Source organism: Ochotona curzoniae, unplaced genomic scaffold (assembly GCF_017591425.1).
Source record: "Ochotona curzoniae isolate NIBS_2020 unplaced genomic scaffold, NIBS_Ocur_1.0 contig_43, whole genome shotgun sequence".
NCBI lineage: Eukaryota > Metazoa > Chordata > Mammalia > Lagomorpha > Ochotonidae > Ochotona > Ochotona curzoniae.
In genome coordinates this window covers 21562891-21590814 of record NW_024466218.1, presented here as the reverse complement: position 1 = coordinate 21590814, position 27924 = coordinate 21562891, and the positions used below count along the sequence as shown (strand labels likewise).

Sequence of the window (27924 nt, the reverse complement as noted above, 5' to 3'; positions counted from 1 at the left end):
ACAGGACATCCCCTGGCCCCACCCCCCCCCACCCCCCCCCCCCCGCCCCCCCCCCGCCGCCGCCGCCGCTGCTAAGGAGGAGCTAAGGCGCAGGCGCGCTGGGTGCTGGCCAGGGGACGTCAGCACGTAAGCGCGGGAGCCTCCTGTTAGGGTATGAGCCAGTGGGGCTCTAGCGCGCAGGTGTCTAGCCGGGGGTGGAGCCCGAGAGGCTGGCCGTGGATTTCCGGTTCCGGGAACAACGAACGGCCGCGGAGGCGACAGCTACTGCTTGGGAGAAGGCGGCTGCAGAGGAGGAAGAGAGGGACGAGGCGGGAGGCGCAGGCTGATTCCACGGCATGGGCCGGCGGGCCTAGAGGCCGGTGCCAAGCTGGTGAGACAGCCGTGGGGCGGGGGCGGGAGGCGTCAGAGCTCGGATGGCTGACGGGGAGGAGTGCAGGGCCTTCGGCCGGAGAAGGGGCGGAATGGCGGCGTCGAGCAAGGGAAGGGAGGAATGGGGGGCGCAGGTACGCAGAAGGCGGGAAGGAACGGGGCTCAGAACGCTGACAGCTGGTGTGTCAGAACCCTGGGACGGGGACAGAGAGGAATGGGGACTTGGGAACGCAAAGGGGAGGTCCGTGGCGCCTCGGGTTAAGGAGAGAGAAATGGGGATTCCGAACACTGGAGGAAATGGAGGTGTTGGGGAGCGAAAGGGAGGGGTCAAGGGGTTGAGGGATGACGAGAAGAAGTAGAGGGTTGGAGTATTGTCAGTGGGGTTGACAAGGCATTGGGGGTGGGGACAGTTGGGGATGTGGGTGTTCGGAGGACGAGAACGCATGGGGGACGGTCGCCGCCAGAGGAGTGGAATGGGGTGACATGGGGACTGACACAAGGGAGGGGATGAGCGGGTCTGAACTGAGAAAGAATAGGATGGGCAGGGAAGCTCTTGGGCTGATGAGGTAGGGTCCCGGCGGAAGATGAGGAGGAGTTGAGGGGCTCCCTTCTCAAAGGTGCCAGAGGAGAACGAAGTCATCACTGAGGGTGTGGGAGAAAGCACAGGACAGTTAAAACCAGCGGGAGAGAAGCCGTGGTTAGATCCCTGGGGCAGAGGGTGGGAGTGGGGAGGAGGGCAAGGACTGCAAGGTTCCTAGGTGGGCTGGCTGGTGAAAGGACAGACTGAGAATGAGAAATCTGGGACCTTGGGCTGAGGATGAGGAGTGCGGGAGGCGAAGGGAGAGGAAGGAGGGAACCCCTGAGGCCAGGACAGGGAGCGTCAGGCGGGCATGGGGACAGGGTGTGTCCAGCAACCATCTGCTCTGTGAGTCTGGCAGGTCTGGGTTCAGGCAAGCATTATGGATTCTAGTTCATGTGGCCTAGGGCCCTGCTTGCCCTGTCCTAGGGCTTCTGTTTCTCTCATGTCCTTCCTCCCCCAACTTTGCAGGCTGCTGTTGCTGTTGCTTCCCAAGGGCTCCATGGCTGAGGATTGGCAGGACTGCCCAGCCCTGGGCCCTGGCTGGAAGCGCCGGGAAGTCTTTCGCAAGTCAGGGGCCACCTGTGGGCGCTCAGACATCTATTACCAGAGGTACTGCTGAGTTGTGGGCAAGGTCAGGCATCAGCCTGAACCTGGTCAGGGGCTGGATGGAATGTGATCAACTTTGTGGCAGGGTTAAAGATAGACACAGTGAAACCTAATTAGTTGCAGATCCTACATTTGCAAATTCACCTGCTTAAGAAAATGTATCTAATTCTAAAGTTGGTAAACCCAGTGGTCTCATGCTATCCAGGGTGGTCACACAGAACAGCAATCAGTCACTTAATGCAGGTATTCCTGTTTGAGGTTGAATATGGCTTTTTGGAATAGTAAACAAGTGTCTTTTCCGCATTCTACTGAGTAACATGCGTTTTGGATCTTTGGGCTTTTTGCTGTTAGAAATGAGGGGTGATTCTGCTGTTGAGAAGGGCCCCTAAGTGTAGTGCTGAAGTGCTGTCAGTGTTGTGAGTGTAAAAAGCTCGGCATGTGCCTTAGAGAGACAGCAATGTATTCAATCAGCTTCCTCCTGCTCCAGTGTGTTACAATGCAGTTGTCTGTTCAGTTCCATATTTTGAATCAAACCTGTGCTATATCCAGAGAAAAGAGGAAACTTGGTGATGTATATGTGAAACTTCTTCAGAAAGTATCTGTTCTTCTTCCCCACCCTTGGGAAAGAAAATCCCATAATCCTTGCTGAAGGTATGGAAAAGGTGGGAAAGTGGCTTGGTTTGTGGATCTGCAGAGTGATGACCAGTGCAACCTAGTGGACTGTGTTGCGAGGAAAGCCAAAGTCATGTTCCCCAGCAGCAGGAAAGGTATGAAGCTCATCTCAGCTCGTGCTAACTGGCTGGCACATTTCAGAAGGAGATATGGCATGAAAAAATGTTAAACTTGCAAGTGATGCAAGTTCTGCAGGTCAGAAGTCTGAGGAAGAATTTTAAAAATATTTTGTGTAGTGTTAAACTGGGAAAGGGATTATGTGAAAGAGTAGGTTTTCTGTGCCAGTGAAGCCAATTTTTTTTTGCAAGAACCTTGGCACACAAACCTATGTAGCACAGTGGCCTTCAGAACCCGCCTCTGACTCCTTCAGCCTGGGTGGCTTATCATTGGTCAGAAGTGTCTGCTCAGTGAGGTGTTTCTGAACATCAGCAGTTGCTATGGCTCTGAGGTCTTCCTCAGCAGATATCCCATCAGCCAGCAGACGGCTGGAGCATCACCTGAGTGCCGAGTTGGTACCTTGTGTAGATTAAGTACGCTCCATGGCATCTGCACACACAGTGCAGAGGTGACCCTGCGTTTGCCTCAGAAGCAGATTGACTAATTGAGTTTTTCTGGAAGCTTTCTAGAACATAGCAGCCATTAATTATGAGAATTGCCTGACAGTACATAAACATAGGTATAAACATTTGCACATGTTTTTGAATATGTGATAATTATTAATTTTCCTATAGTCATCCTGATATTTTTGTTTGTTTTGTAATCTAAGTTGCCATATCATAGGACAGCGAATACAGTTGCTTTTCATTTCTATTTGGCTACCACTTATTTGCATATTTATATGTTTGTGTAAAACTTTCAAGGTTAATTAAATACAGTTGACTAGAACTGTAAAGGATCTGGGATCTTACCCCCGTTTGGACGAGATAACGAATGAATTTATTGCAGTTTTGTGGGTGTTAATAGGAGCAGCAGACTCTTGGAACAGAGATGGAAGGCAGTTTATTCCAGCATAGCAGAATACGGGATGTCATCACTTTTGTGTCAGTTTGTTTTGTTTTGTTTTAACTTTGAACATGGTGATTTATTTTATGCAGTTTAAATTGTTTAAAAATTTCAAGAGGCATTTTGAAAAACATTTGAAAATACATTTTTCTGACTTAATGGTGATCACTTAAAATAAGCAAGTCACCAGACATTTTCAAACCATTCATGACACTATTACCTTAAGTAACTGTAAAATTCCAAAACGCAGACATTCACTACGTAGTACAGCACACTGCTTAGCAGTAAGATTAGTTTCCCTCTATTAATATACTTCATGTAGATTATTAATTGACAAGTTCCTGCAAATGTGTCAGTTTTCTGAGCTCTGGTCCCTACTGAAAGATGTGAGGATGGCTAAATAGACCTGTATCCGGAGAGAAGCTCTGAGCTGAGGGTGTAGAAACCTGTTATGTTAGGACAGTAAGTAGGCTTTTTCTTTGCTCTGGAAGGAGACCCTATCTCTTATCTTCCAAGGTTGTTTTATAAACAGACTTGAAAAGATAGCTTATTGCAAAGGACCAGCAGTGCCTCTAGCCAGAAAGGCAGGAAACCCAGGTGACTTAAGCTGGACTCCCAGCTTAAGTTGCCTATTTGTCATTTTGTTTTTAGTTATACCTATTTGTATTTTTTTAAACTTAGTTACAATTTTAGAAGCATTTTTGTTGTAACTCTTCGTTGCTAGGTTGTGTGTTTGGTATGTGATGCATGTTATTACATGTGTTTATATAAATTATTTTCAATGTCAGTAGCATCATGTGGTATAAATATGAGGGTACTTCAAATGGAATTAAAAGGTCAAATTTATTTTGGTGCAAGCTTTTTGAAATCTGTATGGCTATCTTGTAATAGATATTTTCCATGTGCTTTTTGAAGACTCTCGTGTGAATTTCAAAATTTTTGAACCAAAATTAGCCTGTTTCCTCTGAAGCCTCCTCTTATTCATGTCTTGTTTACATTTTTACAGTCATACATTACTTAACAACTTGGACCCCTGTGTGTGCAGATATCATCGAGTGTACTTAAATCTACGTGAGGTACCAACTACACTTGGCAGTGGTGCAGTCAAATGTCAGTTAATGGGGAAATATGCAGAGAAATACATTAGGAGGTGATTTCATCATGGTGCAGGATTGTGGCATGCACTTACAGAAGCTGTTATGACATCACTTGGTGAAAAACCTTAAAGGACCACCAGCATATATTCAGTCTTTTGAGGCTTGAAACATCTTTGTGTAGTGCTGGACTCTGTATGTATATAGTATATCCTAATTGCTTCTAGGGCCACAATGAACAAAACAGAATAAACTTGAAATTAAGAGAAAATGATGTGTCAGGAGTTGCAGCCAACATAAGTTACCTGAGGCTGCTGCTGTCAGAACATGGTACACTTTCATAGTGCAAGTTTTGTTTTTAATAGATAGAAGCGGTATGCTAAAACAATGACAGAAAATACAGTGTGGGAAATACATAAATCATTAAGGTGTGTGTTCTTGTTACCGAGTATTGCATACTGTACATAATCATTATGCTTATACTTCTGATGACTGTGCGGTAGATGTGTTTACACTGGCATCTATCAAAAACATGTGAGAGGTACATTTTGCTGTGATGTCTCTAGGCAAAAAGGACTTTTCAGCTTTGTCGTAATTGTTATAGAACCACCACTGTATTGCAGCCTGTTGACAGAAGCATCGTGTGTCTCCGGACTGTATCATTAGTGTTTACATGCGTGCTGGTATTTATATGTGTGTGTTCCTGCCACTTAGGGTGGGTTGGGTATGGTCTCATGGGTTGTATGGATGGAATGATATTGACCCCAACTGAGTACCGGCTCATCCTGGCCTGTCTCCAGTCCGACAGGAGATAGGATCCGAAGCAAAGTTGAACTGACCAGATACCTGGGCCCTGCATGTGACCTCTCCCTCTTCGACTTCAAGCAAGGTGTCTTGTGCTACCCAGCCCCCAAGGTACTTTATGAAAGGGGTGCCTGGGCAGAGGTGTCTATGCCTCCCAGCATCTGCCTATTTACACACATTCCTCCTGCCCTTGCTCTCGTCTTCAGGCAAGTTCTGTGCCCACCTCAAACAAGAAGCAGAAGAAGGCATCCAAGCCAGCCAGAGCTCGGAAGCGTGATGTTGGATCCCAGAGGGGTGAGGTCAGGAAAGAGGCACCCAGGGAAGAAGCCAAAGCTAGCACTGATCCGACCCCGAGCTCATTCCCTGCACCTGGGTGAGTGTTGACCTCACTCCGCTGAGCCAGATGCCAGAGGGCTGTGATGGAGGGTGCTCTCAGGGCCCCACACCTGTTCTTTTGCCATCGTAGGTGCTGTGAGAATTGTGGAATCCACTTCTCAGGGGATGGCTCCCGAAGGCAGCGACTCAAGACATTATGCAAGGACTGCCGCGGTGAGCAAAGACTGAGGCGGTGGGTGGCAGGAGCCAGGGCGAGGTCCTAGTCAGGCCCTGAGGCTGCCAACAGGGCTGCAGGGTGGGGGTTAAAAGGTGGGAATCAGGGCAGAGGTGAGGTCAGGTGTCTACGACTCCATTTTCACTTCTCTTTCTCTCAGCGCAGAGAATTGCCTTCAACCGAGAGCAGCGGATGTTTAAGGTAATTACAACCTGCTTTTCTCCTCACTGTTCTGCAGGGAGGGCAGGGAGTGCTGGGGCTGTTGGCGGGTCTGATGGACTGGTGACGGGTACATAGGGTGCCAGAGGCATGTTCTAGGGAACTAGCAGGTCTGGAGGTTAACGGAGCTTCAGTAACAGGGCTAAAGCCAATAGGAGACCCGTGGGCATGGTAATTTGCCTCTATTGGTGGCTCATGGGTGATGATCAGATGCAGTGATGAGGCTAATGGACTAGCAGACGTGATGATGGTCAGCAGACACAGGATGGGCAGCTCTTTGAGCCACCCTGCCTGGGCCTGTGACCTTGCCCCACCTGTTCCTGGCAGCGTGTGGGCTGCGGGGAGTGTGCAGCCTGCCAGGTAACTGAAGACTGCGGGGCCTGCTCCACCTGCCTCCTGCAGCTGCCCCATGACGTGGCCTCGGGGCTGTACTGCAAGTGTGAGCGGAGACGCTGCCTCCGGATTGTGAAGAGGGTGAGTCGGGCAGTTGGGGTGGGCCCAAGGCTCACCCCCAGTCCCTGCCTCTCAGGGCCCTGACCCATTGCGTCACACCTCTGGACCCCCACAGAGCCAAGGCTGTGGAGTGTGCCGGGGCTGTCAGACCCAAGAAGACTGTGGCTGCTGCCGAGTCTGCCTTCGCCCTCCCCGTCCTGGGCTCAGGCGCCAGTGGAGGTGTATCCAGCGGCGCTGCCTACGGGTGAGTCTGGCCGGCACAGCAAGTGTTGGTGGGCCCAGGGCTGGGGTGGAACTCCTTCTGATGTTAGAATTGTCACTGTGGCTGCTGCTTTTCCTCAGCCTAGCCTTGCCCACCTCATGTCTTCTTTTTCTGTTCCACCCCACGCTCACGTCCCTGGCCCCACCTACTTGCCTTTGTCTGGCAGCACCTTGCTCACCGCCTCCGTCGTCACCATCAGCGATGTCAGCGACGCCCTACCCTGACTGTAGCCCCCCCTCCTGTGAGTTCTGTACTCTGTACTCTGCCTGCCTATCCTATGCATGCTTTCTGCACTCCAGGTAGTCCTGTTTGCTTGGTACCGTTAAGAACTAATCAACCTTTTGGGTCTTTCCTAGAGTAAACGCAGCCGCCATAAGGGAGGCCGTGATGCTAAGGGGGCTGCCCGGAAACACTCCCGAGCCCAGCCACCACCTCCACTTCTCCCATCGCGGCCTCCAGAACCCCCAGAGCTGGTGAGACCCCAGTGGGCGGGGGAAGGCATGACCCCAAACTTACGCGGTACCTTCCCTGACCCTGCCCCATTTGCCTCTGCAGCACCCCAGAGCCCTGGCCCCCTCGCCAACTGCCGAGCTCATCTATTGTGTAGAGGAGGACGAGCTAGTGAGTGGCTTCACGCGACCTGGATAAATCTAGACTGCCTCAGGACTCTGTCTTGGTCTGGCGGGGCAGTAAAGCACAAGCATGAGTACTAGGCTGGGGTGAGCAGGTAGTAGGGCAAGAGCTAGGAGGGAGCAGTGACAGTGCCTGGTGGCCGGAGAACCATCACTGGTGGCTAATGCAGGACTGGCAGACAGGATGATCCAATTAATAGGGGGCAGCCAGTCCACTGAGTGGGATGTGTGTAGGAGCAGCAGACACAGTCAGCATAGTGATGGGAGATCACTGAGGGCCATAAACTCCTAGGGGAGTTGGGATTCAAAAACATCTAGGGAGCACAACAGGGACTCAGTACTACAGCTCCTCTGGGCGCCGGAAGACGCCAGGGAGAACACGGGATCAGGTGCTGTGGTTGGCCTCCTCTTGCTCTGGTGACAGCACACACCTGTGTCCTTTCTCCACTTCTTCCCCTTATCCCCTGCCTACCCAGCAACCCTACACGAACCGCCGGCAGAACCGAAAGTGTGGGGCCTGTGCAGCTTGCCTACGAAGGATGGACTGTGGCCGCTGTGACTTCTGCTGTGACAAGCCCAAATTTGGAGGCAGCAACCAGAAGCGCCAGAAGTGTCGTTGGCGCCAGTGCCTGCAGTTTGCCATGGTGGGTGGGACAGGAGGGGTCAGTGGATGGGTTAGACTGGGCCAGATATCCCAGTTCCTGGATGTGTTAGCCATGCCACGTGAATGGGAACCTGGTTAGACATCCTGGTGCCTAGGTTTATGCTCGGCATACCGGGTGGATGGGGACTGGTCTTGACATCCAGTGCCTGGGTGTGTTGGGCATGCTGGGCATGTTAGGTGGATGGGGACTGGGCCTGATGTCCGGTGCCTGGGAGTGCCGGGTGGATGGGGACTGGGCCTGACGTCCAGTGCCTGGGCGAGCTGGGTGGATGGGTTGATTCCCGGGTTCGGCTGTAGATGAGCAGCGCCTGCTGGGGTAGGTGGGCCTCGGTGACATTGGCTTTGCTGAGGACACCAGCAGGCCTACAGATGCAGGACTCAGTTGAGTACATTCTCTGCTGAAGCCAACAGCATAAACAGGCACAGTAAGCAAGGCAGGTTGGAGGTGGCCACTCATTCCAACACTTGCCCATAGCCTACCCTTTTTCTTTACAGAAGCGGCTGCTGCCTAGCACTGGGTCAGGCTCTGAGGAGGGGGCAGGATCACCTCCACTTTACCCTCGGCGAAAGAGACCTGGCTCTGCTCGACGACCTCTCCTGGGCCCCACTCGGAAGCCCTCCTTGCCAACGCACACAGTTCGACCAGACCGTGTCCAGGCACCAATGAAGCAGGAACCAGGTGGTGGCTTCGTGCTGCCCCCTCCTGGCACTGATCTTGTGTTTTTACGGGAGGGTGCCAGCAGTCCTGTGCAAGTGCCAGGGCCTGCTGCAGCTTCCACAGAAACTGTGTCGCAGGTGAGGGCCCCGCTTTACTCTGCTCTTCTTAGCTCCGCCCATCCTCATGCAAGCGAGCTGAGACCAAGTTGCAATCCTCCCTCCTGCAGGAGGCCCAGTGCTCTGGCCTGAGCTGGGCTGTGGCCCTAACCCAGGTGAAGCAAGAGAAGGTGGATGCCCAGGAAGAGTGGACACCTGGCACAGCTGTCCTGACTTCTCCCATAGTGCAGCCTGGCTGCCCTAGCAAGGTGGGGCAGTGATGGGGGCCCTGTGTGCCGTGGCGGGGTGGTCTGCAAACAGAGTGAAGACAGGTGTGCTGAGTGCAGCCTTGCAGCAGGATTACCCTGCCAGTCAGCAGACACCACCCCTCCATAGGCAACTGGCTGTTCCTGCTCTGCTGTTTCACTAACAGGCTCATGGAGATGAGTGAAGGATGGGGATGGGAAAGGTGTGCAGGCAGAGAGTGAACATAGTGTGCTGAGCCATTAGGGAAGTGGGACTTGGCAGCACTGTGGTAGGTTGGTTGATGGAAACTTCCCTGGGGTCAATCCTGCCCCTCTAACTGCCGCCATTCCCACTTCCCCCAGGCAGTAGACGCAGGCCTGCCACCAGTGAAGCAAGAGCCACCTGACCCTGAGGAGGACAAGGAGGAGGACAACCAGGATGACTGGGCCTCTAAGTCGGCCCCTGAGGAAGAGTCAGGAGGGGCTGGCACACCTGTGGTCAGTGCAAGGGGATGCCCTACCCTGACCTGAGTCTGCCTCAGCCCCTCCAGCCATGTTCACCCATGATGTTAATTCTTCCCTAGATCACGGAGATTTTCAGCCTGGGTGGAACCCGCTTCCGAGACACAGCTGTCTGGTTACCAAGGTGTGCCCCAAACAGTGAGGGGTGGGGATGGGCTGGGCCCTGAGTTTTGAAAGACCAGCTAACAGTTTCAGAATGGCTCAGTGGTAGGTTAAGGTCCCATATCCACTGAGGGCTGGATATCATAAATGGGTGAATGTGGGGAAGTCTGCAGGCCTCTAAAGAATTGTTCTGAGACCCAGCCCAGTAGTGTCCAGGTCAGGGCTGTCCTTGAGGGGATGGCGAGGGGATGGGATGCCCCTATGATGAGATCTGGAAGAACAAGAAGGTAAGGGATGCCAATCTCCCCAGAAGGGTCAGGAGTTAATATGTACATTCTTTACAGAGTTGCCAGGTTTGTGTCTCTCAAACTGCCAGCTGCCTGTCTCCGAATGACAGTGTGTGTGGGTCACAGGTGGTGCTGGGCTGGCTTTGTGAATTGAGCCCATGCATACGTGCACCTGTGTTATCACTGGTTTGCCCTTGCTTCTTGGAGCAGCCTCTGTGGAGGGGCTTGGGTTGGGTCCCTGAGTTTTTTCTGAGCATACTGAGATTATTATTAACTGTTCTGGCTGTTGGGCAGCCCTGTCCCAGTAGGTCTGGTGATGGGATCAAGGGTTGGTGCCCCCAAGGACATGGATGGTGCATAGAGGATACAAACCCTGCCTCCTACACACAGAATGTCCACAGGTCCCTAAGTGCTGGCCTAGGCACTTGCACTCCTGTGTTCCTGTAATCCAGTTGCAACAGGACATCAAGCCGTAAACCATCCCCAGGTGATTGCAGAGGTGCTGATTGAGTTCCTGCTGGTTGTGCACAGCAGTTTGTGGGACAGCAGTGAATAAATCAGCCTTCTGTAAGGGTGCTTCATGAGACACAGGATCCCTGGCTTCAGGGAACCTACAGGCTACCTGGAAACAGCTTTCCTGTGTGTGAAATCATTTCCTGCTAGCAGTGAAGGAGCTGTGCTGGCAATAGTAGTGTTTTTGAGAAGAGAGAAAAGAAAGGGGATAATTAAAGGGAGATGGATCAGGGGGAACTGAATGGTAGGAAATGATTTGTGATTCTCCATGTTGCACAGAGCCAACCGTATTCAACGTACAGACCTGTTCCCTCTTCTCTAGGTCCAAGGACCTTAAAAACCTGGAGCTAGAAAGCAGTAGACTGGAGGCTTCTACAGACTGTAGGAGTCAAGATGATGGTTACAGACTGATTTAATGAGCAACAACCCTGATCTGTCTGCTAGGGGATGAATGATAGATTGGCTCCAGGGCTTGTGTGTGATTTAACCCTTGGAGGAGAAAAAACTTTCCACTGAAGCAGGCCTGCTCGGGCCTGCAGTAAGTCTGTGGGGAAAGTGGAAAGGCGGTATATATCTCAAGAGTGATGAGAAATTTAGCTGAGGTGGGGATGGAGAATTAAAATTAAAGCCTCCACAAAACACACCGTCTTCCTAAATTTGAAGTGGCTCCTGGATGAGACCTGGTAGTCCCTAAACATTGCCTCAGAGAGACAGACAGCAAATGAATACCATTCATGAGTGAATGGGAAAGGAAAGGAAAGGCTGTTTGGTGAATTTCTGCTGTGCAGCCCAGTTCATTCATCCTTTGAAACAGTCTTTAAGAAGACATTGACTTTATCCATTTTTGCAAAGACTCAAATAAATGATTTTGACCAGTGCCAAACAGCTAACATTGGTGGAGCTAAGAATTAAAGCCAGGCTGTAAAATCCCTGTTTGTGCCACTGAACTGTAGTTGTCAGTGACCTAAAAACAATCAGTTAATGATAAATGCAATAATAAATCCTTTTCATTCCTACCTCTAGCATGGTGTAGGAAGTGCCAGTGTGGATGGGGTCTGAGCATCTGGTCCTGCAGACACAAGGCCCATAACAGGCCCCAGCTGCTGTGCAGGGTCCCTCCAACCCTTGGGGGTGGTCCTGGCTGCCTTCTGCTGTTTCCCTTACCCCAGCTGCTGTGCAGGTCCCTCCAACCCTTGGGGGTGGTCCTGGCTGTCTGCTGCTGTTCCCCTTTTGCTGGTTACTATGATTTCCCGCTCAACCAGTGCAGCCTTTGGAACTAAAGCCTTGACTCATCTTTTCCTGACAACATCCTTCTCCTGCCCTCAGACTGAATGTCCACCAGGACTGCCTAGGGGCAAGTCATGGCTAAGTCCTACCTCCCTCCAATTCTTCATTCATAAAAATGCCAAAAGCTAGTAAATCTTTCATTTTGTTACTTAACTAGTTTCTAGGATGGGGACCAAGTGAGCACTCCTTAAGGTCTGTATCCCATCTCTTGCCTTACCCTTGTCCCAGCCTTGTAACTTCCTTCTGATGTGAATCGACCATTTCCCAGTTTGTGCTTATATGCTACAGCCCTCTGCCCTACCCGGGTAGCCTTGGTCAGGACTGGGTCATCTGCTGCTGCTCAGTTTCCTCTGAGAATCCTACCCTCCAGCCCTGGTATTCTGGTCATTGTTGATACCTGATTGGCATTCTGACACCTGAGTAGTCACCATGTATGTTAGAGTACAGCCAGAGCAGTAGAACTACCAAGATGATGTATGTTTTGACTGTAAGGGATCACAGGGATTTGACCTCATGTAAAAACTGGTTTGACGGTCTCTGTGAGACTGCTGTCATGCATCTAATGTTGGAGCTTGAAGTCTGCAGGACAGGCAGTCGGGAAGGGAAGATGGCTGTAAAGTATGGGAGACCGAGGACACATTGGAGCCCCCGAGGACGAGCTGGGACCCTCGAAGATGGCCTGGATCCCCTCTCAGTCTCTCATCACCCTCAGCTTTGATGATGTGGGTGCCCTGCAGAAGAAGCTGGTGCCCGTCTTCACACATGTAAATGTATGCACCTGGCCTACGAATGAGACATGCTTGAGGGAGATCCTGGGGAGGATGGAGCAGCTGTAGGCCTGGCTATGGGCCTGACTGCTGCCCCACGGCCAGGAGGTGAGCCAGCAGGAACTGTACCAGCCCTCCACGCGTAGAGTATGCTGCTGCTTCACTTCTGCCCTCCAGTTCCCAGGCTAGTGCCTCCTGTGGCCCCACTAACTGGAAGCATACAGGGAAGAGAGTTGTGGGAAACAGCCTAGCCCACAAGACACAGCCACTCTACCATGAATCGCCTCCCAACGGTCTCCCTACTCACCCAAGGATAACTCGATAAAGCAACATCAGTGCAAAGCTGAAGACCATGAATTCCGTGGTGATGCCAGCAAGTACAGAAATTCTGCCCAGCCCACCCAGAGCAGACTTGCTGGTGTTGGCTATTTTTGTGTCATTTCATTTGAGTATTGATGACCTAGCCCATGAGAGGCACTGTACTTAATACTGGAACACAAAAAGAAAGAAAAAAAAAGTCCATGCAAATTTATTAAATGCATCATATATATTATGTGAATGGATTTCCAACTTTATCATGGATTTTAAAAATGGAACCAGTTCTGGAAGCAAGAACAAAGTACTTATATGAACCTTGTTGGGGCACAACAAGAATTGCAAATAGTTTATATCTCTAAGCTATCCTGTCTTAAAATGGTTTAAAAATGATTTTTATTGTCACACGTACTGATTTTTATTCTTAGTGTTTTTTTTTGGAGTGTCTTGGTGGTTACTGCTGACCGCCGAGGAATGCTGGGATAGTAAGTGGTAGTCGTGCTGGAAGACTTTGGGCTGGACACTGCCTTTGGTGGCCAGTTCCGGCGGTGGCGTGTCCAGCAGGCCTCGCTCACCTTGCCTCTGGATGCTTCCTCCAGGGGGGCACCCGCGTCGGAGCGTTCACACTGCCTGGCTGCGGGTGGTCGGCACACAGGGACCTTTGGGAGATCAGCTGACCTCCAACCCCAGGCATGGCTGCTGTGGAGCCTGGCCTCCACCCGCACCAGGGCCAGTTCCAGTGGTGTCTGCTAAGGGAAGAGACACCACCAGCTCGGACTGACACCGGGACGTCCCGGGCATCATCGGGTCACCTCCGGGAACTCGTTCCAACGGGATCCTCCTGGCTGTACACCTTGGGTTTCGGCTCTCCCTAAACCATTCCCCGGCCCAGTCTGGGTCTCTCCTCTGGGGGTGCAGGGTGGGAGACCACGTGGACCAAGCAGCAAATCAAGGAGTCCCCATCAGTACACGCGGTCTGGCTAGTCAGACCGCCTCCTAACATCTGTCTTTTTCATTTTCAGGCTACGCAAACTCTTAGCAGTAAATGAAAAAGAGTATTTTACTGAACTGCAAGTTGAAGAAGAAGCATTATAGGAGGAAAAAAAAAAGAATGATTAAGAGATTATTGAGAGAACAAGGATTATTTTGTGGCTGAAGAGCTGAACCAGCAATACAAAATGGGATCCAAATCTAGGAAGGTGCGGCCTTTGAGACCAGCAGGTGGATTGCCGGGGTGAAGGCTGCAGTGGCGGCCACGCAAGGACATGCGTGTTGACTCCGCTGGGTCGTCTGTTCCCCGACGACGTCCAGCCCTCACCTCCAACTTGGGGTGGGAACATCAACGTGTCATTCCTTGTCGACTTGTAACCTGTTAACTACCTTGCTCTTGACTGGAAATTGATCTGGGGGGCCCGTTTTAGGTTCCCTCCTCAGAAACCGACTACCCAAACTTGTCCCAACCCTGGTCCGCAGTGACCCTCCACTCCAACAGGCCTCTGGGCTGTGTTTGCCGGGCCACGTGGGGGCCACTCATTTGCCTCCCACGTCTCCCCGCCAGCAGCCTGCGCCACCTGTCCCATGCCGCGGTCTGCGCGGTTGTAGTCGCAAAATTATTAAATCTGGTGGCCGGTTGGGTGATGTAACAAGGCACTTAGGCTCCTGGAGCCAGAATCGTCTTAGCTGTAAAGTGAAGACAGTACCTGCTGTTCTGTTGACCGTATAAAATATTTGTGAGTCTCGAGGGGTGTTCCGTGTGAACATATCTTGCAATTTGTAAAGAATTTCACAAATACAGCGTTGGCCTGCGATGGTTCTTGATATCTTAAGAAGAATCTAGAGATCGCACAAAACAGCCTTTCCCTGGGTGTCCTCTCACCTTCCTGGTGCTGTAGGCTGCAGGGAATGTAAATAAACCGAAGTGGCCGGAACTGGGATTGGAATTAGGCCCGGAGGGAGGAGGGAGCAGGAGCGAGGTCCGGGCTCTGGTTGGCGGGTGAGGCTCACGAGGCCGAACCAAGGCCGCCAGATCAGAGGAAGTCGCCAGCCAAGCGTCAGTGACCCTGTGGCAACAGGGCTGACTTCCGCCCCCCTCACCATGGCAACCTGGCCGCGGCGCTGTGGAAACGGGTTGCCTAACACACGGGCGGCTGCGGCGCACACAGCTCACATCCCGAGGGGACGCTGAGATGTACAGCCAACGATTTGGCATCGTCCAGCGGGAGATCCGGGGCCCGACTCCCAAAGTGGTGGTGTTGGTAAGCTCAGGCAACTGTCTCGTGGTTCTGTTGAGCCCTGAGGGGCGGTTGCTGGGGAGCCAGTGGGGTTGGTGGTGGAGTGAATTTTCAAAGTGAGGTAAGGTTGCCCATTTGGCAACCACCCCTCCCCACTGCCACTCTGCTTACTCTGTATTTGGAGAATTGGTGTTTGGATCTTGGGGGCTTCTGGCTCCAGGTCTCCCCAAGGAGGTCTGTCACCTTGTGTGGAAGAAAGGGTTCTGGACCTGCTGGGGTTCAGCTATTTAATTTTTTAATCTTTCATTTATTTGTTTAAAAGTTAGGAGGAAACAAAAAAAATCATCCATTCACTTGTTCACGCACCAGAAGACTGCATGGCTGAAGCAGGCTGAAGCCAAATGTCAGGAGCTTCATTCTTGTCTCCCGCATGGGTGCAAGGCCCCAAGCACTTGGACCCTGTTTAGCAGCAGGGAGCTGAACCACAATGGAGCAGCTGAGACTCCAATCAGTGCCCATATGGGATGCCTGCGTCGCAGTCGTGGGCTGAACCACTACAGTGCAGTGCTGCCTCCTGAGCTGAATGATCTTAGTCTGGGGAATTAGGCACTAAGGTCCTGAGTGGCTGTAGAGCCCGCTTGTGTTCAGTCCACCCCAGGAACTGAGTGCTGTTTCTGCAGATGGCTGTGTGGTTGGAATAGGCCAGGAAGAGATCCTGCTTGCTGCTGAGAGCCCCACACGTGTGTGTTCGATGCCTTTGGATCCCCATGTTGCTGCAGGACAGAATATGTGGCAGTTAAAACAGGGATGGACACGTTGACCTGGAGGAATGCCCTTCCCTGACAGCTCTGTATGTGGAAGTAGCTTGCTTAGGCAAGAACAAGTTCAAGATTCACACAGTGGATGAGAGTGGGGGGCTACACCATTGGTGAGGACAATCTGTGGAATAAAGATGAGGGAGTTAAGGGCACAGATAAATGTCTTTTGACCTATAGACCTGCTGGCCCTTCTCCAGGCCCATGGTGCATAGTATTTGGAATCGACAGCAGTGGGCTGCAGGCTTCAAGGTGACAGACTTCGTGAGGCAGGCATGCAGGGTTCAGCGGCTGGGGCTATTTGTTGGGTGCTGTGACTTGTGCTGGGGGCCAATTAGGAATAAAAAGCAAACAAAGATACCCAGTTGGAGACCTAAATAGATCCACTGAATACTTGATGCTTTCAGCAGTATTTGCACAGAAAGGGCAGAGGCTGGAGTAGCTGCGACTGCTATACCTTGTGGGTCTGTGTGCTAAGAGTCGTAGATCAGTTAGGGGAAAGAATCATGGTGCTTGGACTCTACATGAGTTCCAGGAAAAAGCAATAAAGTGAAATGTAATGTCTGAGGGAAAAATGAGAGGAACTACTGCCCACAGAGTGCCTGAGGAGCAGACGTCAAGGTAGCTCACGGAACAGTTTGAAAATAGAGACTGAAAGATGACTGAACTTGGTTGACACATTTGGTGAGGGGTTGAGAATTAGCCTTTGGCTGTAAGGCCTTGTTCTTGAAGATAGTAAACTAAACTGTGGTCCTAGAGGTATGATTTGAGATGCTAGAACAAAAGCCTCCAGTGATCTTGAAAACGCATGCTGGTTGTTAGATCCTGTGTCCTGCCTTTACTGTTTTGGGGCTGTGATGGCCAGTATAGTAGCCAGTAGCTCTTGCACCTTGACATGTGCAGTAACACATCGCATGATTATATTATTTTGGGACATATTGGTTTAAATAAAACATGCCTGTAGAACTAATTTTCCCTGTGGTTTTTTTTTCTTACTTTTTAAAATGTAACTACTAAAAGTTTCCCATATATACTTTGCATGGTATACTAAGCAATGCCAGGACTGCCTGAAGGGGAATCATGTTGTTGGAGAAGCCCAGGTGAGACCCTGTTTGTCTAGAGATCACATCTGGCACAAAGTCCTCTTGTTTTAGAAGGGTTTCTAGGCAAGGCTGTTTCTCACTGCCCTTTGCTCCTCTTCCTCTCCAGCCAGAATGTGCCTCAGCTCAGTTCCTGTCATGACAATGGGAGGTGATTGTCCATGACCTTGGTGCTTGGTTTCTGGCCCAACTGTATGTCTCCTGAGAGCCCCAGTTCCTGTTGGTTTCCTGCCAGAGCCCGCTCTGTGCTCTCATAAAATGCTGTAAATACTAGGCAATAATCCTGTAACAAGCAGGCTCTAGGTTCCAAATAATTCTGGAGTGCATGAACCATTGGAACACCCAACATTACCGGCTTTCTCCTCCCTCCCTTCAAACTTGCCTTTGCACAGCTACATCCCCAGGTACCGATATGTTACCCCAAGCCCTGATTTTTTTTTTTTAACCAAGCTGTGTTTAGTAAAAGGCAAAAGATTTATATGATCTGAAGAGAAACTAGAGTACACCAAGCTGTGTTTAGTATGATACCCTGTAATAAACTCCTAAACCTTGAAGTCTAGTAATCCAGAGTGGTGGTGTCACCGAGAGGGTCATGTCTGGTCTCTGGAGTTAAATCTGTTACTGTGCTTGCCTGAGGAGGACTTGGCAATATGGTTGCTGAAATCACAAGGTTCTACCCTGGGATTCCACGGTGGCTTTAGGAGAGCTTACCCAGAACTACATTCCTCCCTTCTTTCCTCTCATTCTTTCATCTGAGTGGAGAACCAGACTCTGCTAGGCCTTATCCTGTATTTCTAGCTCAAAGCTAGGAATGTAGAAGTGAAAAAGTCAATGTGATTCCATGAAGTATTATTCACACGGATCCAGCTGGTCCATACATTTCCAGTTTTTTTGTTGACATCTGTGTAAAGACAACACATTGACAGCAGTTCAAATTACTACAACATGTCAAGAGCATAGCCATTGGTCCCAGCACACAGTAGCCTAGTGGCTAAGGTCCTTGCCTTGCACGCACTGGGATCATATATAGGTGCCTGTTCATGTCCTGGCAGCCCCACTTCCCTTCCAGCTCCCTGCTTGTGGCCTGGGAAAGCAGTTGAGGACGGCCCCAAGCCTTGGGACCCTGCACCCATGTGGGAGACCCAGAAGAAGCTCCTGACTTCAGATTAGCACAGCTCTGTCCATTGCGGCTGCTTGGGGAGTGAATCATTGGGTGGAAGATCCTCTGTGTATGTCTGACTTTCCAATAAAAACAACTCTTTTTTTTTTTTTTTAAAGAGCATAGCCATTGTGAGAAAAATCTGAGAACCACAGAAATAGGAGTAAGTTCTTCCACCAGCCTTTGTTTTTCTTCCTTGCCCTCTTTCTTCCCTGCCTTCCTTGATTTCTTCTAATTTAGTTGTGTTTTTCATCATTTCTCTTCTCTCTCTCCATCTATAATACACACATATACTTAGCCTTTTAATTGAAAGTATTTTGGAAACTATGGAATCTACCCTTGAGAAATAATGTGGGATAGTGGGTGGCAAGCTTAAGATCATAAATTTGAAGATCTCAAATTTTTTTTTCACATTTTATTATTGCTATCATTTTACGATACAGTTCCATATTCCCCTATCCCCTCCCCAATTCCCTCCCCCCCAGTTCCTTTATATCATTATTAACATATAGTTCTTCATATTCAGTCATATGTTCATCATTGCGGGCATGGACAATGGCAGAGAGTCCAGAATCCTATTGTCAAAATATAATATAAACAGTTTCACTGTAAGTCCATCTTTGTCTGGAAACAGAGATGCCGACCACACTGCATCCTCACATCTGGTTGTTAGTCTCCATTACATAACTACTGTACATTCCCTTAAATGAAAAGTCATGATACAGAATCAACAATAGAAAGAAAAATAGAAATTCACAATGCCATGAAGTTAAATGACATGTTACTAGATATGATAGTCTCCATTACACAACTACTTTACCTTCCCTTAAATGAAGAGCCACAAAACAAAATCAACTTCCGGAAGAAAAAAGAAATTAACAACACCAAGAAGTTAAACAACATGCTATTAAATATCCAACGTGTAGCTGAAGAAGTGAAAAGCAAGAACCTTCTTGAAGAAAATGATGCCACTGCATGATCTACGAGTCATTGAATGATTTAATCAGAAGAAAGTGTTTTAAAGAGATGAAACCAACAGAAAACAACAAAACCCATGTGATAGAGTTTCCGCTGATCTTTGTTGAAGTGTGTCTCCTCCCAACAATAAACAGATGGGTTTTGTTTTTTAATCCAGTCTACTAATCTATAATGTTTGATTGAGCTTAAGCAATTTACATTCAGAGTTAAATATACATAGGTAATACTTTGGTCCTGTAATTTTAGGAATGGGTTGTTCATTGATTTAGTCTTCTGTTGTCATTTTACTGGGATGTTCTTCCCGTTTGCCTTTGGTTTTGGTAGGTGCTATTCCTCTTCTCTGTCAAGAGAACATCTTGAAGTATCACTTGTAGAGCAGGTTTGGAAGAGGCAAATTCTTTTAGCTTTTCTTTACTATGGAAGAATTTTATTTCATTTTCAAAGATGAAAGAAAGCTTTGCAGGGTATGTTATCCTAGGCTGACAATTTTTTTCTTTTAGAATCTGGAATATGTCACTCCATTCTCTTCTTGCCTGTAGAGTTTCCTGTGAGAGATCTCCTGTGAGCTTAATTGGCCTTCCTTTATATGTCAATTGATGTTTTTCACGTGCACATTTAAGGATCTTTTCCTTATGTTCAATTGAAGAGAGCTTGATAATCATATGTCTTGGTGAAGATCGCTTTTGATCAAGCCTGTTGGGAGTTCTGTGTCCCTCCTGGATCTTGTTTCCCAATTCTTTCTCCAGATTAGGGAAATTTTCCTTGATTATTTCCTTAAATACATTTGCAAACTCAGCTTCTCTTTCTGCACCTTCTGGGATTCCCATAACTCTTATATTTGGCCTCTTAATAGTGTCTTTCAATTCTTGAATACTTTTCTTGGCCTGATCCAGCTCAGCTTCCAGCTTTTTGTTTGCTTCCCCCTGGTGACAGGAGATATCTGCCAATTCTGAGATTTTTTCTTCTGCTTGCTTCATTCTATTTTGGAGACTCTCCACTGTACTTGTAATTTGCTCTACTGTGTTCTTAATTTCTGATATGCCAGCCTTGATTTCCTTTACTGCTTCCTTAAATTCTTTGAACTCTTGCATTAACTTCTCATTTTTGACCAGAATCTTTAAAATGAGTCTTATGGATTCTGTGTGCCCCATTTTCTCAATGTCTTCCTCAGTTAACTCTGAGGTTGGCATAGGGTTTTGCTCCTTTGCAGGGGAGTTTTCAGTAATATTCATTGTGCCTTTGTCTCTTCTTTTGCTCTTGATCATTGTACTTCTGGTTAGCAGAGTCTTCTTCTTGGGGCAGGTTTCTAAGCTGTGTCACCCACAGGTCTACAATGTGATTTTACTTATCGCAGTTGGTACACAACTTTTTGCTTGCAGCCACTTGTGCCACAACCTCCAGCGAGTTCCAGGTCTGGCTTCTTATGTCAGATATCCACCGTGGTCTCCACAGCCCAGCTCTTGGCTCACCACTCTCCACCTCCTGTGATACCGTGCTGAGGCTGCACTGTTGTCTCTGCAACCTTTCTCCCTCTTCTGGTTGGAGTGGTTTCCAGGATTAAAGAGACACCAGGTGTACTATCTAGTAAGGTTGTTGGTGACGCTGATCTTGTCAGAACTTGTTGGACGCTAGGTCTGGGTGCCACACGGACCTGGTTGCTGGTGGAGTTCAGGCTGCTGGTGGAGTTTAGATCGCCGTGCTGGAATATCATTCACTGCAACACCACACTGCTGTGCCCGCTGCTTTCCTGTGTCTGTCAGTCTCTAGGTACCCCTCTGCTGTTGTTCTGTCCTTTCGTATTTCCTGAAATATGTCCTCTCTGCTTCATTCTGGTTAAATGCTTCTCCGTCCATTTAAACGTGTCCTTACCCTATTCCGCCATCTTGATTCTCCAAAGATCTCAAATTCTTGTTCTGCCCAGCTCTTCCCTCTGTGCAGCACTGTGGGTAAACTAATTAACATCCCTGGGTTTGACTAGGTAACCTCTAGTCACATTAATATTTTTTATCTTTGTGATTCCTTCAACTTTTATTCAGAATTTTACAAATACAGATGGTCACAAGTTTAAAATGGTTCAGCTTGGGCCTGGCATGGTAGCCTAGTGGCTGAAGTCCTTGCATTGCATGTGCTTGGATCCCATACAGGCACTGGTTCTGATCCCTGTTGCCTCACTTCCTATCCAGCTCCCTGCTTGTGGTCTGGGAAAGCAGCCGAGGATGGCCCAAAGCCTTTGCACCCTGCACTAACGTCGGAGACTCAGAAGAAGCTCTGGGTTCCTGGCTTCAGATTGATTCAGCTCCAACCACTGAGGTCACTTGGGGAGTGAATCAACTGATGGAAGATCTTCTTCTCTGTCTCTCATCTATGTATATCTGCCTTTCTAATAAAAATAAATCTTTAAAACAAAATGGTTCAGGGCCCAGTGCCGTGGCCTAGTGGCTAAAGTCCTCACCTTGAACATGCTGGAATCCCATATGGGCACCAGTTGTAATCCCGGCAGCTCCACTTCCCATCCTGCTCCCTGCTTGTGGCCTGGGAAAGCAGTCAAGGATGGCCCAAAACTTTGGGATCCTGCACCCACATGGGAGACCTGGAAGAGCTCTGGGCTCCTGGCTTCAGATCAGCTCAGCACCAGTCATTGTGGTCACTTGGGGAGTGAATCGTCGGACAGAAGATCTTCCTCTCTGTTTCTCCTCCTCTGCATATCTGCCTTTGCAATAAAAATAAATCTTTAAAACAAAATGGTTCAGCTTAGGATTTCTTGACTTTTCAGTAATGTGAAAATAACACACATTCAGTAGTAAACAACACTTCAGATTTTGAATTTCGACCTTCTTCCAGACCAGCAGTGTGTGATCCAATCCCTTCTCAAGCTGCAGTGCCCTACAGTGTGCTAGTTTCTCAGCCACCATGTTGGGGAGGCTAGGTCTATTCATGTATATTTGATTTATGACATTTCCAATGTATAATGGATTTCTCAGGAATAGGAATATAGCCTCCATGGAACAGAATCCCTTACCTGAGACTGATTGGATGGCATGTTAGGTATAGATGTAGATAACTGAAGGTGTCATTCCTTGGGTGTGCCTAAGCTGATTTCAGTAGCAGCAGGATATCTGGGTTTATATACGTTTGTATTTATATACACATCCCACATATTGTTTGGTAGAAGCATTGGTATAAGTCAAGGTGAATTAAAAGTCTGCCATTGATGTTTAGCTTATCATGTGTGGGTGACTGTCTTTGTTTGCAGAGAGCCAAGCCTCCCAAAGGCCATGTGGCAGAGCAGCGTCTAGAGAGAATCCAGTACAGCCATCAGGAGCAGCATGCCATCTTGGCTGCCATCAAGTCCCAAGATCGCGATCGCCTGAAAGTTGAGTGGGAGCAGCACCATGAACGCAAGTTCTGGGACAGCCTTGCACAGGCAAGGATCAACGATGCCATGCAAGGCTTCATCATCAACACTGAAGAGAGACGGAATAAGTAAGGCTTTCCAGCCCAGTGCTGCAGACATCGAAGCATTGTCAGAACCATAGTTTAGGACTAACCAGTCAAAAATCAAGCCTGGGCGCAGGGGTCAAGAAGCCCACATCCCAGATTAGAGTGCCTGAATTCATGTCCTCATTCTGTTTCCAAGCCAACTTCCTCCTAATGCACACACTGAGAGGCAGCAAGTGGTGGCTCAATTTGGGTCACTGCCATCTGTGTAGGAGACCTAGATGGAGTTGTGGGCTCCCACTTTCTGCTTGAGGAATCTTGGATGTTGTGGGCTTTTGGAAGTGAACCAACAGCTAGAAGAATTTTCTTTGTGTGTCTGTCTCTCTTTTGCTGTCTTTCAAAATGATTTTTAAAAATTTAGTAAGTATCATGGCTGAAGATACTCATGTTCAAACCAATACCTACTGCTTGTTAATAATTCTACTAGTGATAACCTATGTTTTGAAGGAAAGCTGTATTCTGTTCCATTACTCTTAATTAAAATGTCAATTTTACTTATGTTTTGCTAGATATTATGTCTGCATGTGATCAAATTGAATATGGCAAGCTCACTCTCATTATTGCTGTAAATATGGCACCTGGTCTTATCTGAAGAAAGACTACAATTTTCATTCTTACAAAATTTATGGAGCTGGACACACAGTAGCCTAGTGGCTAAAGTCCTCACTTGAATGAGCCAGAATCTCATATGGGCATCGGTTCTAATCCCAGCAGCCCTGCTTCCCATCCAGCACCCTGCTTGTGGCCTGGGCAGTAGAGGATGACCCAAAACCTTGGGACCCTGCACCCATGTGGGAGACCCAGAAGAAGCTCTAGGCTCCTGGCTTCGGATCAGATCAGCTCAGCTGTTGTGGTCACTTGGGCAGTGAGTCATAGATGGAGTATCTTTCTTTCTGTCTCTTCTCTTTATATACATGGCTTTCCAATAAAAATAAATAAATCTTTAAAAACTTATGATTGGCTAGATAATTCTGACATTGAACACAGCATAATAATGCCTATGGCATGATGGTTTTATTTCTTTTTTGCTTGTTTCAGGTTACGTGAACTTTTAGCAGCTGAAGAAAATGAGTATTTTGCTGAAATGCAAATGAAACAAGAAACCATGGAGGAGAAAAAAGATAGAATGAGAGAGAAAACCAGATTGTTAAAGGAGAAGAAAGAAAAAGAGAGACAGGACTTTGTGGCTGAGAAACTGGAGCAGCAATTCAGGTAATGAAGTCAGGAATACACCCAGCATCTGAAGTTGGTATATTTTGAAGTGATCAAAGGATGCTAATTTACAGTGACCTGTGTCCTCTGGAGCATGTCCTTGACAGGGGCACCTTTGAGTCTTGGTAATTGGGTTCCATGTCACTGACTAATGCAGTCTGCGTTTGGCTGTGAACTGTGCCTTGCAACTGGAATGGCAGCTCCACGTGAGACAGGCTGCTCTGTGCTGGTCACGTGCCGGGTTCCCTCACCTCTGCTGTCAGCTTGCCTGGTGTCCTGATCCTTGGCAGCTGACCACCTATGCTTCTGATGCACTTCCTGAGCAAACCCACGCATCCTTACTGTACCCACGCTGATCTCCAGGGACCCTTATGGCCCTTTTCTTTCTTATTTTTAAATAAGATTTATTTATTTTGATTTGAGAGGAAGATTTACAGAGAGAGAGACATCTTCCATCTGCTGGTTCACTCTCTAAATGGCCACAACAGCCAGGACTGAACTGATCTGAAGTCAGGAGCCAGGAGCTTCTTCTGGATCTCTTACATGGGTCCCAAGGACTCAGGGCATCCTCTGCTGCTTTCCCAGACCACAGGCAGGGAGCTGGATGGCAACTGGATTAGTTGAGATACAATCTGACACCCATATGGGATGCTGGTGTGCCATAGGGTGGAGGATTAACCTGAGGAGCCATGGCACCAGCCCCTGCCTGAGCCTCAGTTCCTTTTACTCTGAGGTGGGGATGCTGTTACAGTGTTTTTCTTGTTTTGGTTTGTTTTGGTTCGGGGTTGGTTTTTGGTATCCTAGCAATCTCAGCTCCTGTTATCTTACTGCAGCCTCCACAGGATCTGAACAACTGCTGGTTACCATTTGTTGCTAGTGGATGTGCTTATGTGTCCATGGAGTCACCACCAGGGGGAGGATGGGACCTGGGGAAGAAGTGTCCTCCTGAGTTCCGGTTCTTAAGGAGATGCAGCGTTGTCAGGGAAGTGACTAACTAACTGCCACCCAACGGTGCTCATCCCCTGGCAGCATTTAACTCACATCGGTATGAGTGCAGACCTCATCCTCTCATGTAATCCTAACAATTCAAGCATCTTCACAAGGGCTATACTTTTTTTTTTTTTTAAGATAGGTTTGGGCCTGGTGCAATGGTCTAGCAACTAAAGTCCTCGCCTTGAACGCGCTGGGATCCCATATGGGTGTAGGTTGTAATCCCAGCTGCTCCCCTTTACATCCAGCTCCCTGCTTATGACCCTGTGGCCATGTGGGAGATTTATTAGGAAGAAGCTCCTGGCTTTGATTGGGTCAGCTCTGCCCGTTGTGGCCACTTAGGGAGTGAATCATTGGATGGAAGATCTTCCTCTCTGTTCTCCTCCTATCTTTATACCTGCCTTTCTAATAAAAATATGAATTTTTTTAAAAAGATAGGTTTAGTTTTTATTGGAAGGGAGGATTTATAAAGAGAAGAAAAAACAGAATCTTCCATCCACAGGTTTACTCCCCTAGTGGCCACAATGGTAGGAGCTGAGCTGATCCTAAGCCAGGAGCCGGGAGCTGCTTCCAGCTCTCTCATGCAGGTGCAGGCTCCCACGGATTTGATTGAAAAACCAGGATCTAACTTTTTTGATCTTTCTCTTCCTAACCCTGCTTTCCAAATAAATATTTTAAAAATAACTTGAAAAAGTAAAGCCAGTGGACCTGATGTTTATAAATATTATATTATAAACTCCAAAAAAAGGTTCCCATACCTACTATCTGCCACAGCCTCCTGGGTATAGATATCTGGGTGCCATCCCCCAAATATCTGAATTACTTCCCTAGCCCTGGGAGGGAGAGAGGGGGAAAGAGAAGGCCTGGGAGTTTGAAACTACCCCCAAAGTAATTCTAAAATCACAGTCCTTGGGGGGAAAAAATGAGCTCAGTGAAGTACTTCTGAAAAAATCTTACTAAGACTGAATGGATGGAATCTAAACCCTTGGCAAGGATTGTGGCATCAGCTGGGCATGACCAGGTCATGGGGCTGTGCCAGGAATTCATGGGTGGGGTTGTGGGGGTACAAAGCTGCAGCGACATGGCCTTGGTGTCTTCTGGTGAGCGATTTCCCTTCCCCCTCCCATCCACTTCCCTTTCTTTTTAAAGATTGTATTTACTGATTTGAAAGAGATAGAAAGAGATGGACAGACCAAGGCAAAGATGCTCCATGAGCTGCTTCACTCCCCAAAGGGCTGTGATGGGCAGAGCTGGGCCAGGCCAAAGCCAGGAGTTTTATCAGAAGCTCCCCTGTGGGTACAGAGGTCCAAGTACTTGGGCCGTCTTCTGCTTTCCCACATAATTAGCAGGGAGCTGGATTGGAAATGGAGCAGTTAATACTTAGCCTGGTATCCATGTAGGATGTCAGTGTCGCAGGTGGTGGCTTTACCTGCTGTGCCTCAATGCCAGGGCCTAATCAAGCCCTTTATTCAGTTGAAAAACCACCAAGTACCCACTGCTTTTGTCTTTCCTCTACAATAGTAATGTCAATTACTGTTTCTTAGCTCCCAGGCATTGACATCCATTGACACTGATGCTTAGCAGGCCCTTGAAAAGCTGCCATTCTACACACAGGGAAGGCTGCTTACAGAGGTTCTGTGTCCAGTCACAGCCTCACATGCGACCATGGGAACCGCAGTCAGCTCCGCTCGATTGCAGTGCCTGCACCTGCCCCCATCGCGTCGCCATGTGCACGAATTCCCGTGGTTCACGTGGCTGCCCTCCAGGTCTCTGGCTTTCATTCCTACACTCGCTGTGTGTCTGTGCACCCGGGTGCATCATGAAAGGCGGCTTTTCCCTCGTAGAGAGTCCTGTGACGAACTTCGCTCGGAATTGTTTAGCGACCACCAGAAGAAAGTGTGCGAGGAGCGGAAAGCACAGGTGGCGTTCAATGAGGAGCTCAAGAGGCAGAAGCTGGTAGAGGAGCAGATGTTCTCCAAGCTCTGGGAGGAGGACCGATTGGCTAAGGAGAGGAGGGAAGCCAGCGAGGCCAGACGCCAGAGGGAACTGGCCGAGAACACGCGCCTGGGGCTGAAGGCGCAGATTACTGGTGTCCTGGCGCAGAGGCGCATGGCGCAGCGGCAAAAGGAAGAGGAGGCGCGCCTGGTGGTGAGGGCCTTTTGTGTGTTGGGAGACAGAGGTTGGGGCTCCCAGGGTGTGGAGCAGTTTGCTGGCCTCAGCTGTTCAACTGATCCAAGCACCTGCGCTCATTCGTTTTTGGCCGCTTCTTGCTGCCTAGTTACGTGTCCAAATGCAGTTATGCAGAGTCTAGAAGGTTGTTGTACTGAGTTGTGGTAGGAGATCAGAGTTGGGATTAAATGTACCTTATCTTTGACCTTTATTAGATTTTCGTGCCCCATGGCCACAACTTCACAATACCACAGAGAGTCGTATTTTATCACTAACCCAGCAACAAAAAAGGCGAATTTTGTTTATTCTAGCTCCTTGAACCCATGACTGTGGAGTTTGCATGTACATTTCTTTAAAATGTTCTTACCTCTTAAAATGTATATAATGCATACAGTGTCCTACTGTGCTGATGCATTATCTTCCATCACTGGTCCATCTCAGGAACAGGAGAGAGCACAGGTTAAACTGGAGAACGAGCAGGACAAACTCAGGAAGCAGCAGAAAAAGCAGGAAATGCGGGCTGTTTTGCAGAAAGCCCTGGAAGAGAGGATAGCGTTCATTCAGCAGGAATACAGAGAACAGCAGGACTTGGACGAAAAGCTCATACACAGAGCCCTGCAAGACTTACAGCAAGAGGCTGAGAAGAAGCAGCAAAAAAAAGTAAGACGTTTATCTGGTGCCCACTTACAGAGCTGGGTGGGATCTATGACCATACCCCACTGAACACGCCCAATCTCATCTGATCTCGAAAGCTAAGCAGGGTTGAGCCTGGTTAGTACTTGGATGGGAGACAGAGCTGGGTGAGATGCCTTGTTGAATTCTGGGTTGGTGGATGATGGTCATGAGGCTGACAGTGCTCCTGGATGCAAGTCTGCAAATGGCAGTCTGGGCATGGTGTTGGCAGGGTGGGGTGCTGGTGGGGGCAGTGTTAGTGGCTTAATGGTGAAGCCACTGTCTGGTGCCAGTTCCTGTCCAGGCTGCTCCACTTCTGATCCAACTCCCTGTTAATGTGTCTGGGAAACGCAGCCAAAGATGGCCCAGATATCTGGTCTCCTGCACTCACATTGGAGACCC

General features: G+C 48.8%; 2 protein-coding genes across 2 annotated transcripts in view; both read left to right on the top strand.

The window, feature by feature from the left end:
- Window positions 1-245: 245 nt before the first annotated feature.
- Window positions 246-12197, top strand: MBD1 (methyl-CpG binding domain protein 1). Its single transcript, XM_040985002.1, is given in 18 exon segments — window positions 246-370; window positions 1418-1558; window positions 5124-5238; window positions 5334-5500; window positions 5594-5676; window positions 5838-5878; window positions 6224-6370; window positions 6465-6593; window positions 6778-6852; window positions 6968-7084; window positions 7167-7232; window positions 7720-7887; window positions 8403-8702; window positions 8837-8929; window positions 9269-9403; window positions 9490-9551; window positions 10652-10662; window positions 10665-12197. Coding segments are annotated over 17 exon segments (1845 nt in total). The 5' UTR covers window positions 246-370; window positions 1418-1448; the 3' UTR covers window positions 10691-12197.
- CFAP53 (cilia and flagella associated protein 53) overlaps window positions 9377-27924 on the top strand; it is a 28205-nt gene continuing 9657 nt past the window's right edge. The window contains exons 1-7 of the mRNA XM_040985003.1: window positions 9377-9403; window positions 9490-9551; window positions 13721-14953; window positions 22235-22464; window positions 23518-23691; window positions 26526-26829; window positions 27292-27510. Of these exons, the coding sequence (XP_040840937.1) occupies window positions 14885-14953; window positions 22235-22464; window positions 23518-23691; window positions 26526-26829; window positions 27292-27510 (996 nt within the window). The 5' untranslated portion in view covers window positions 9377-9403; window positions 9490-9551; window positions 13721-14884. The remainder of the gene's footprint in view (window positions 9404-9489; window positions 9552-13720; window positions 14954-22234; window positions 22465-23517; window positions 23692-26525; window positions 26830-27291; window positions 27511-27924) is intronic.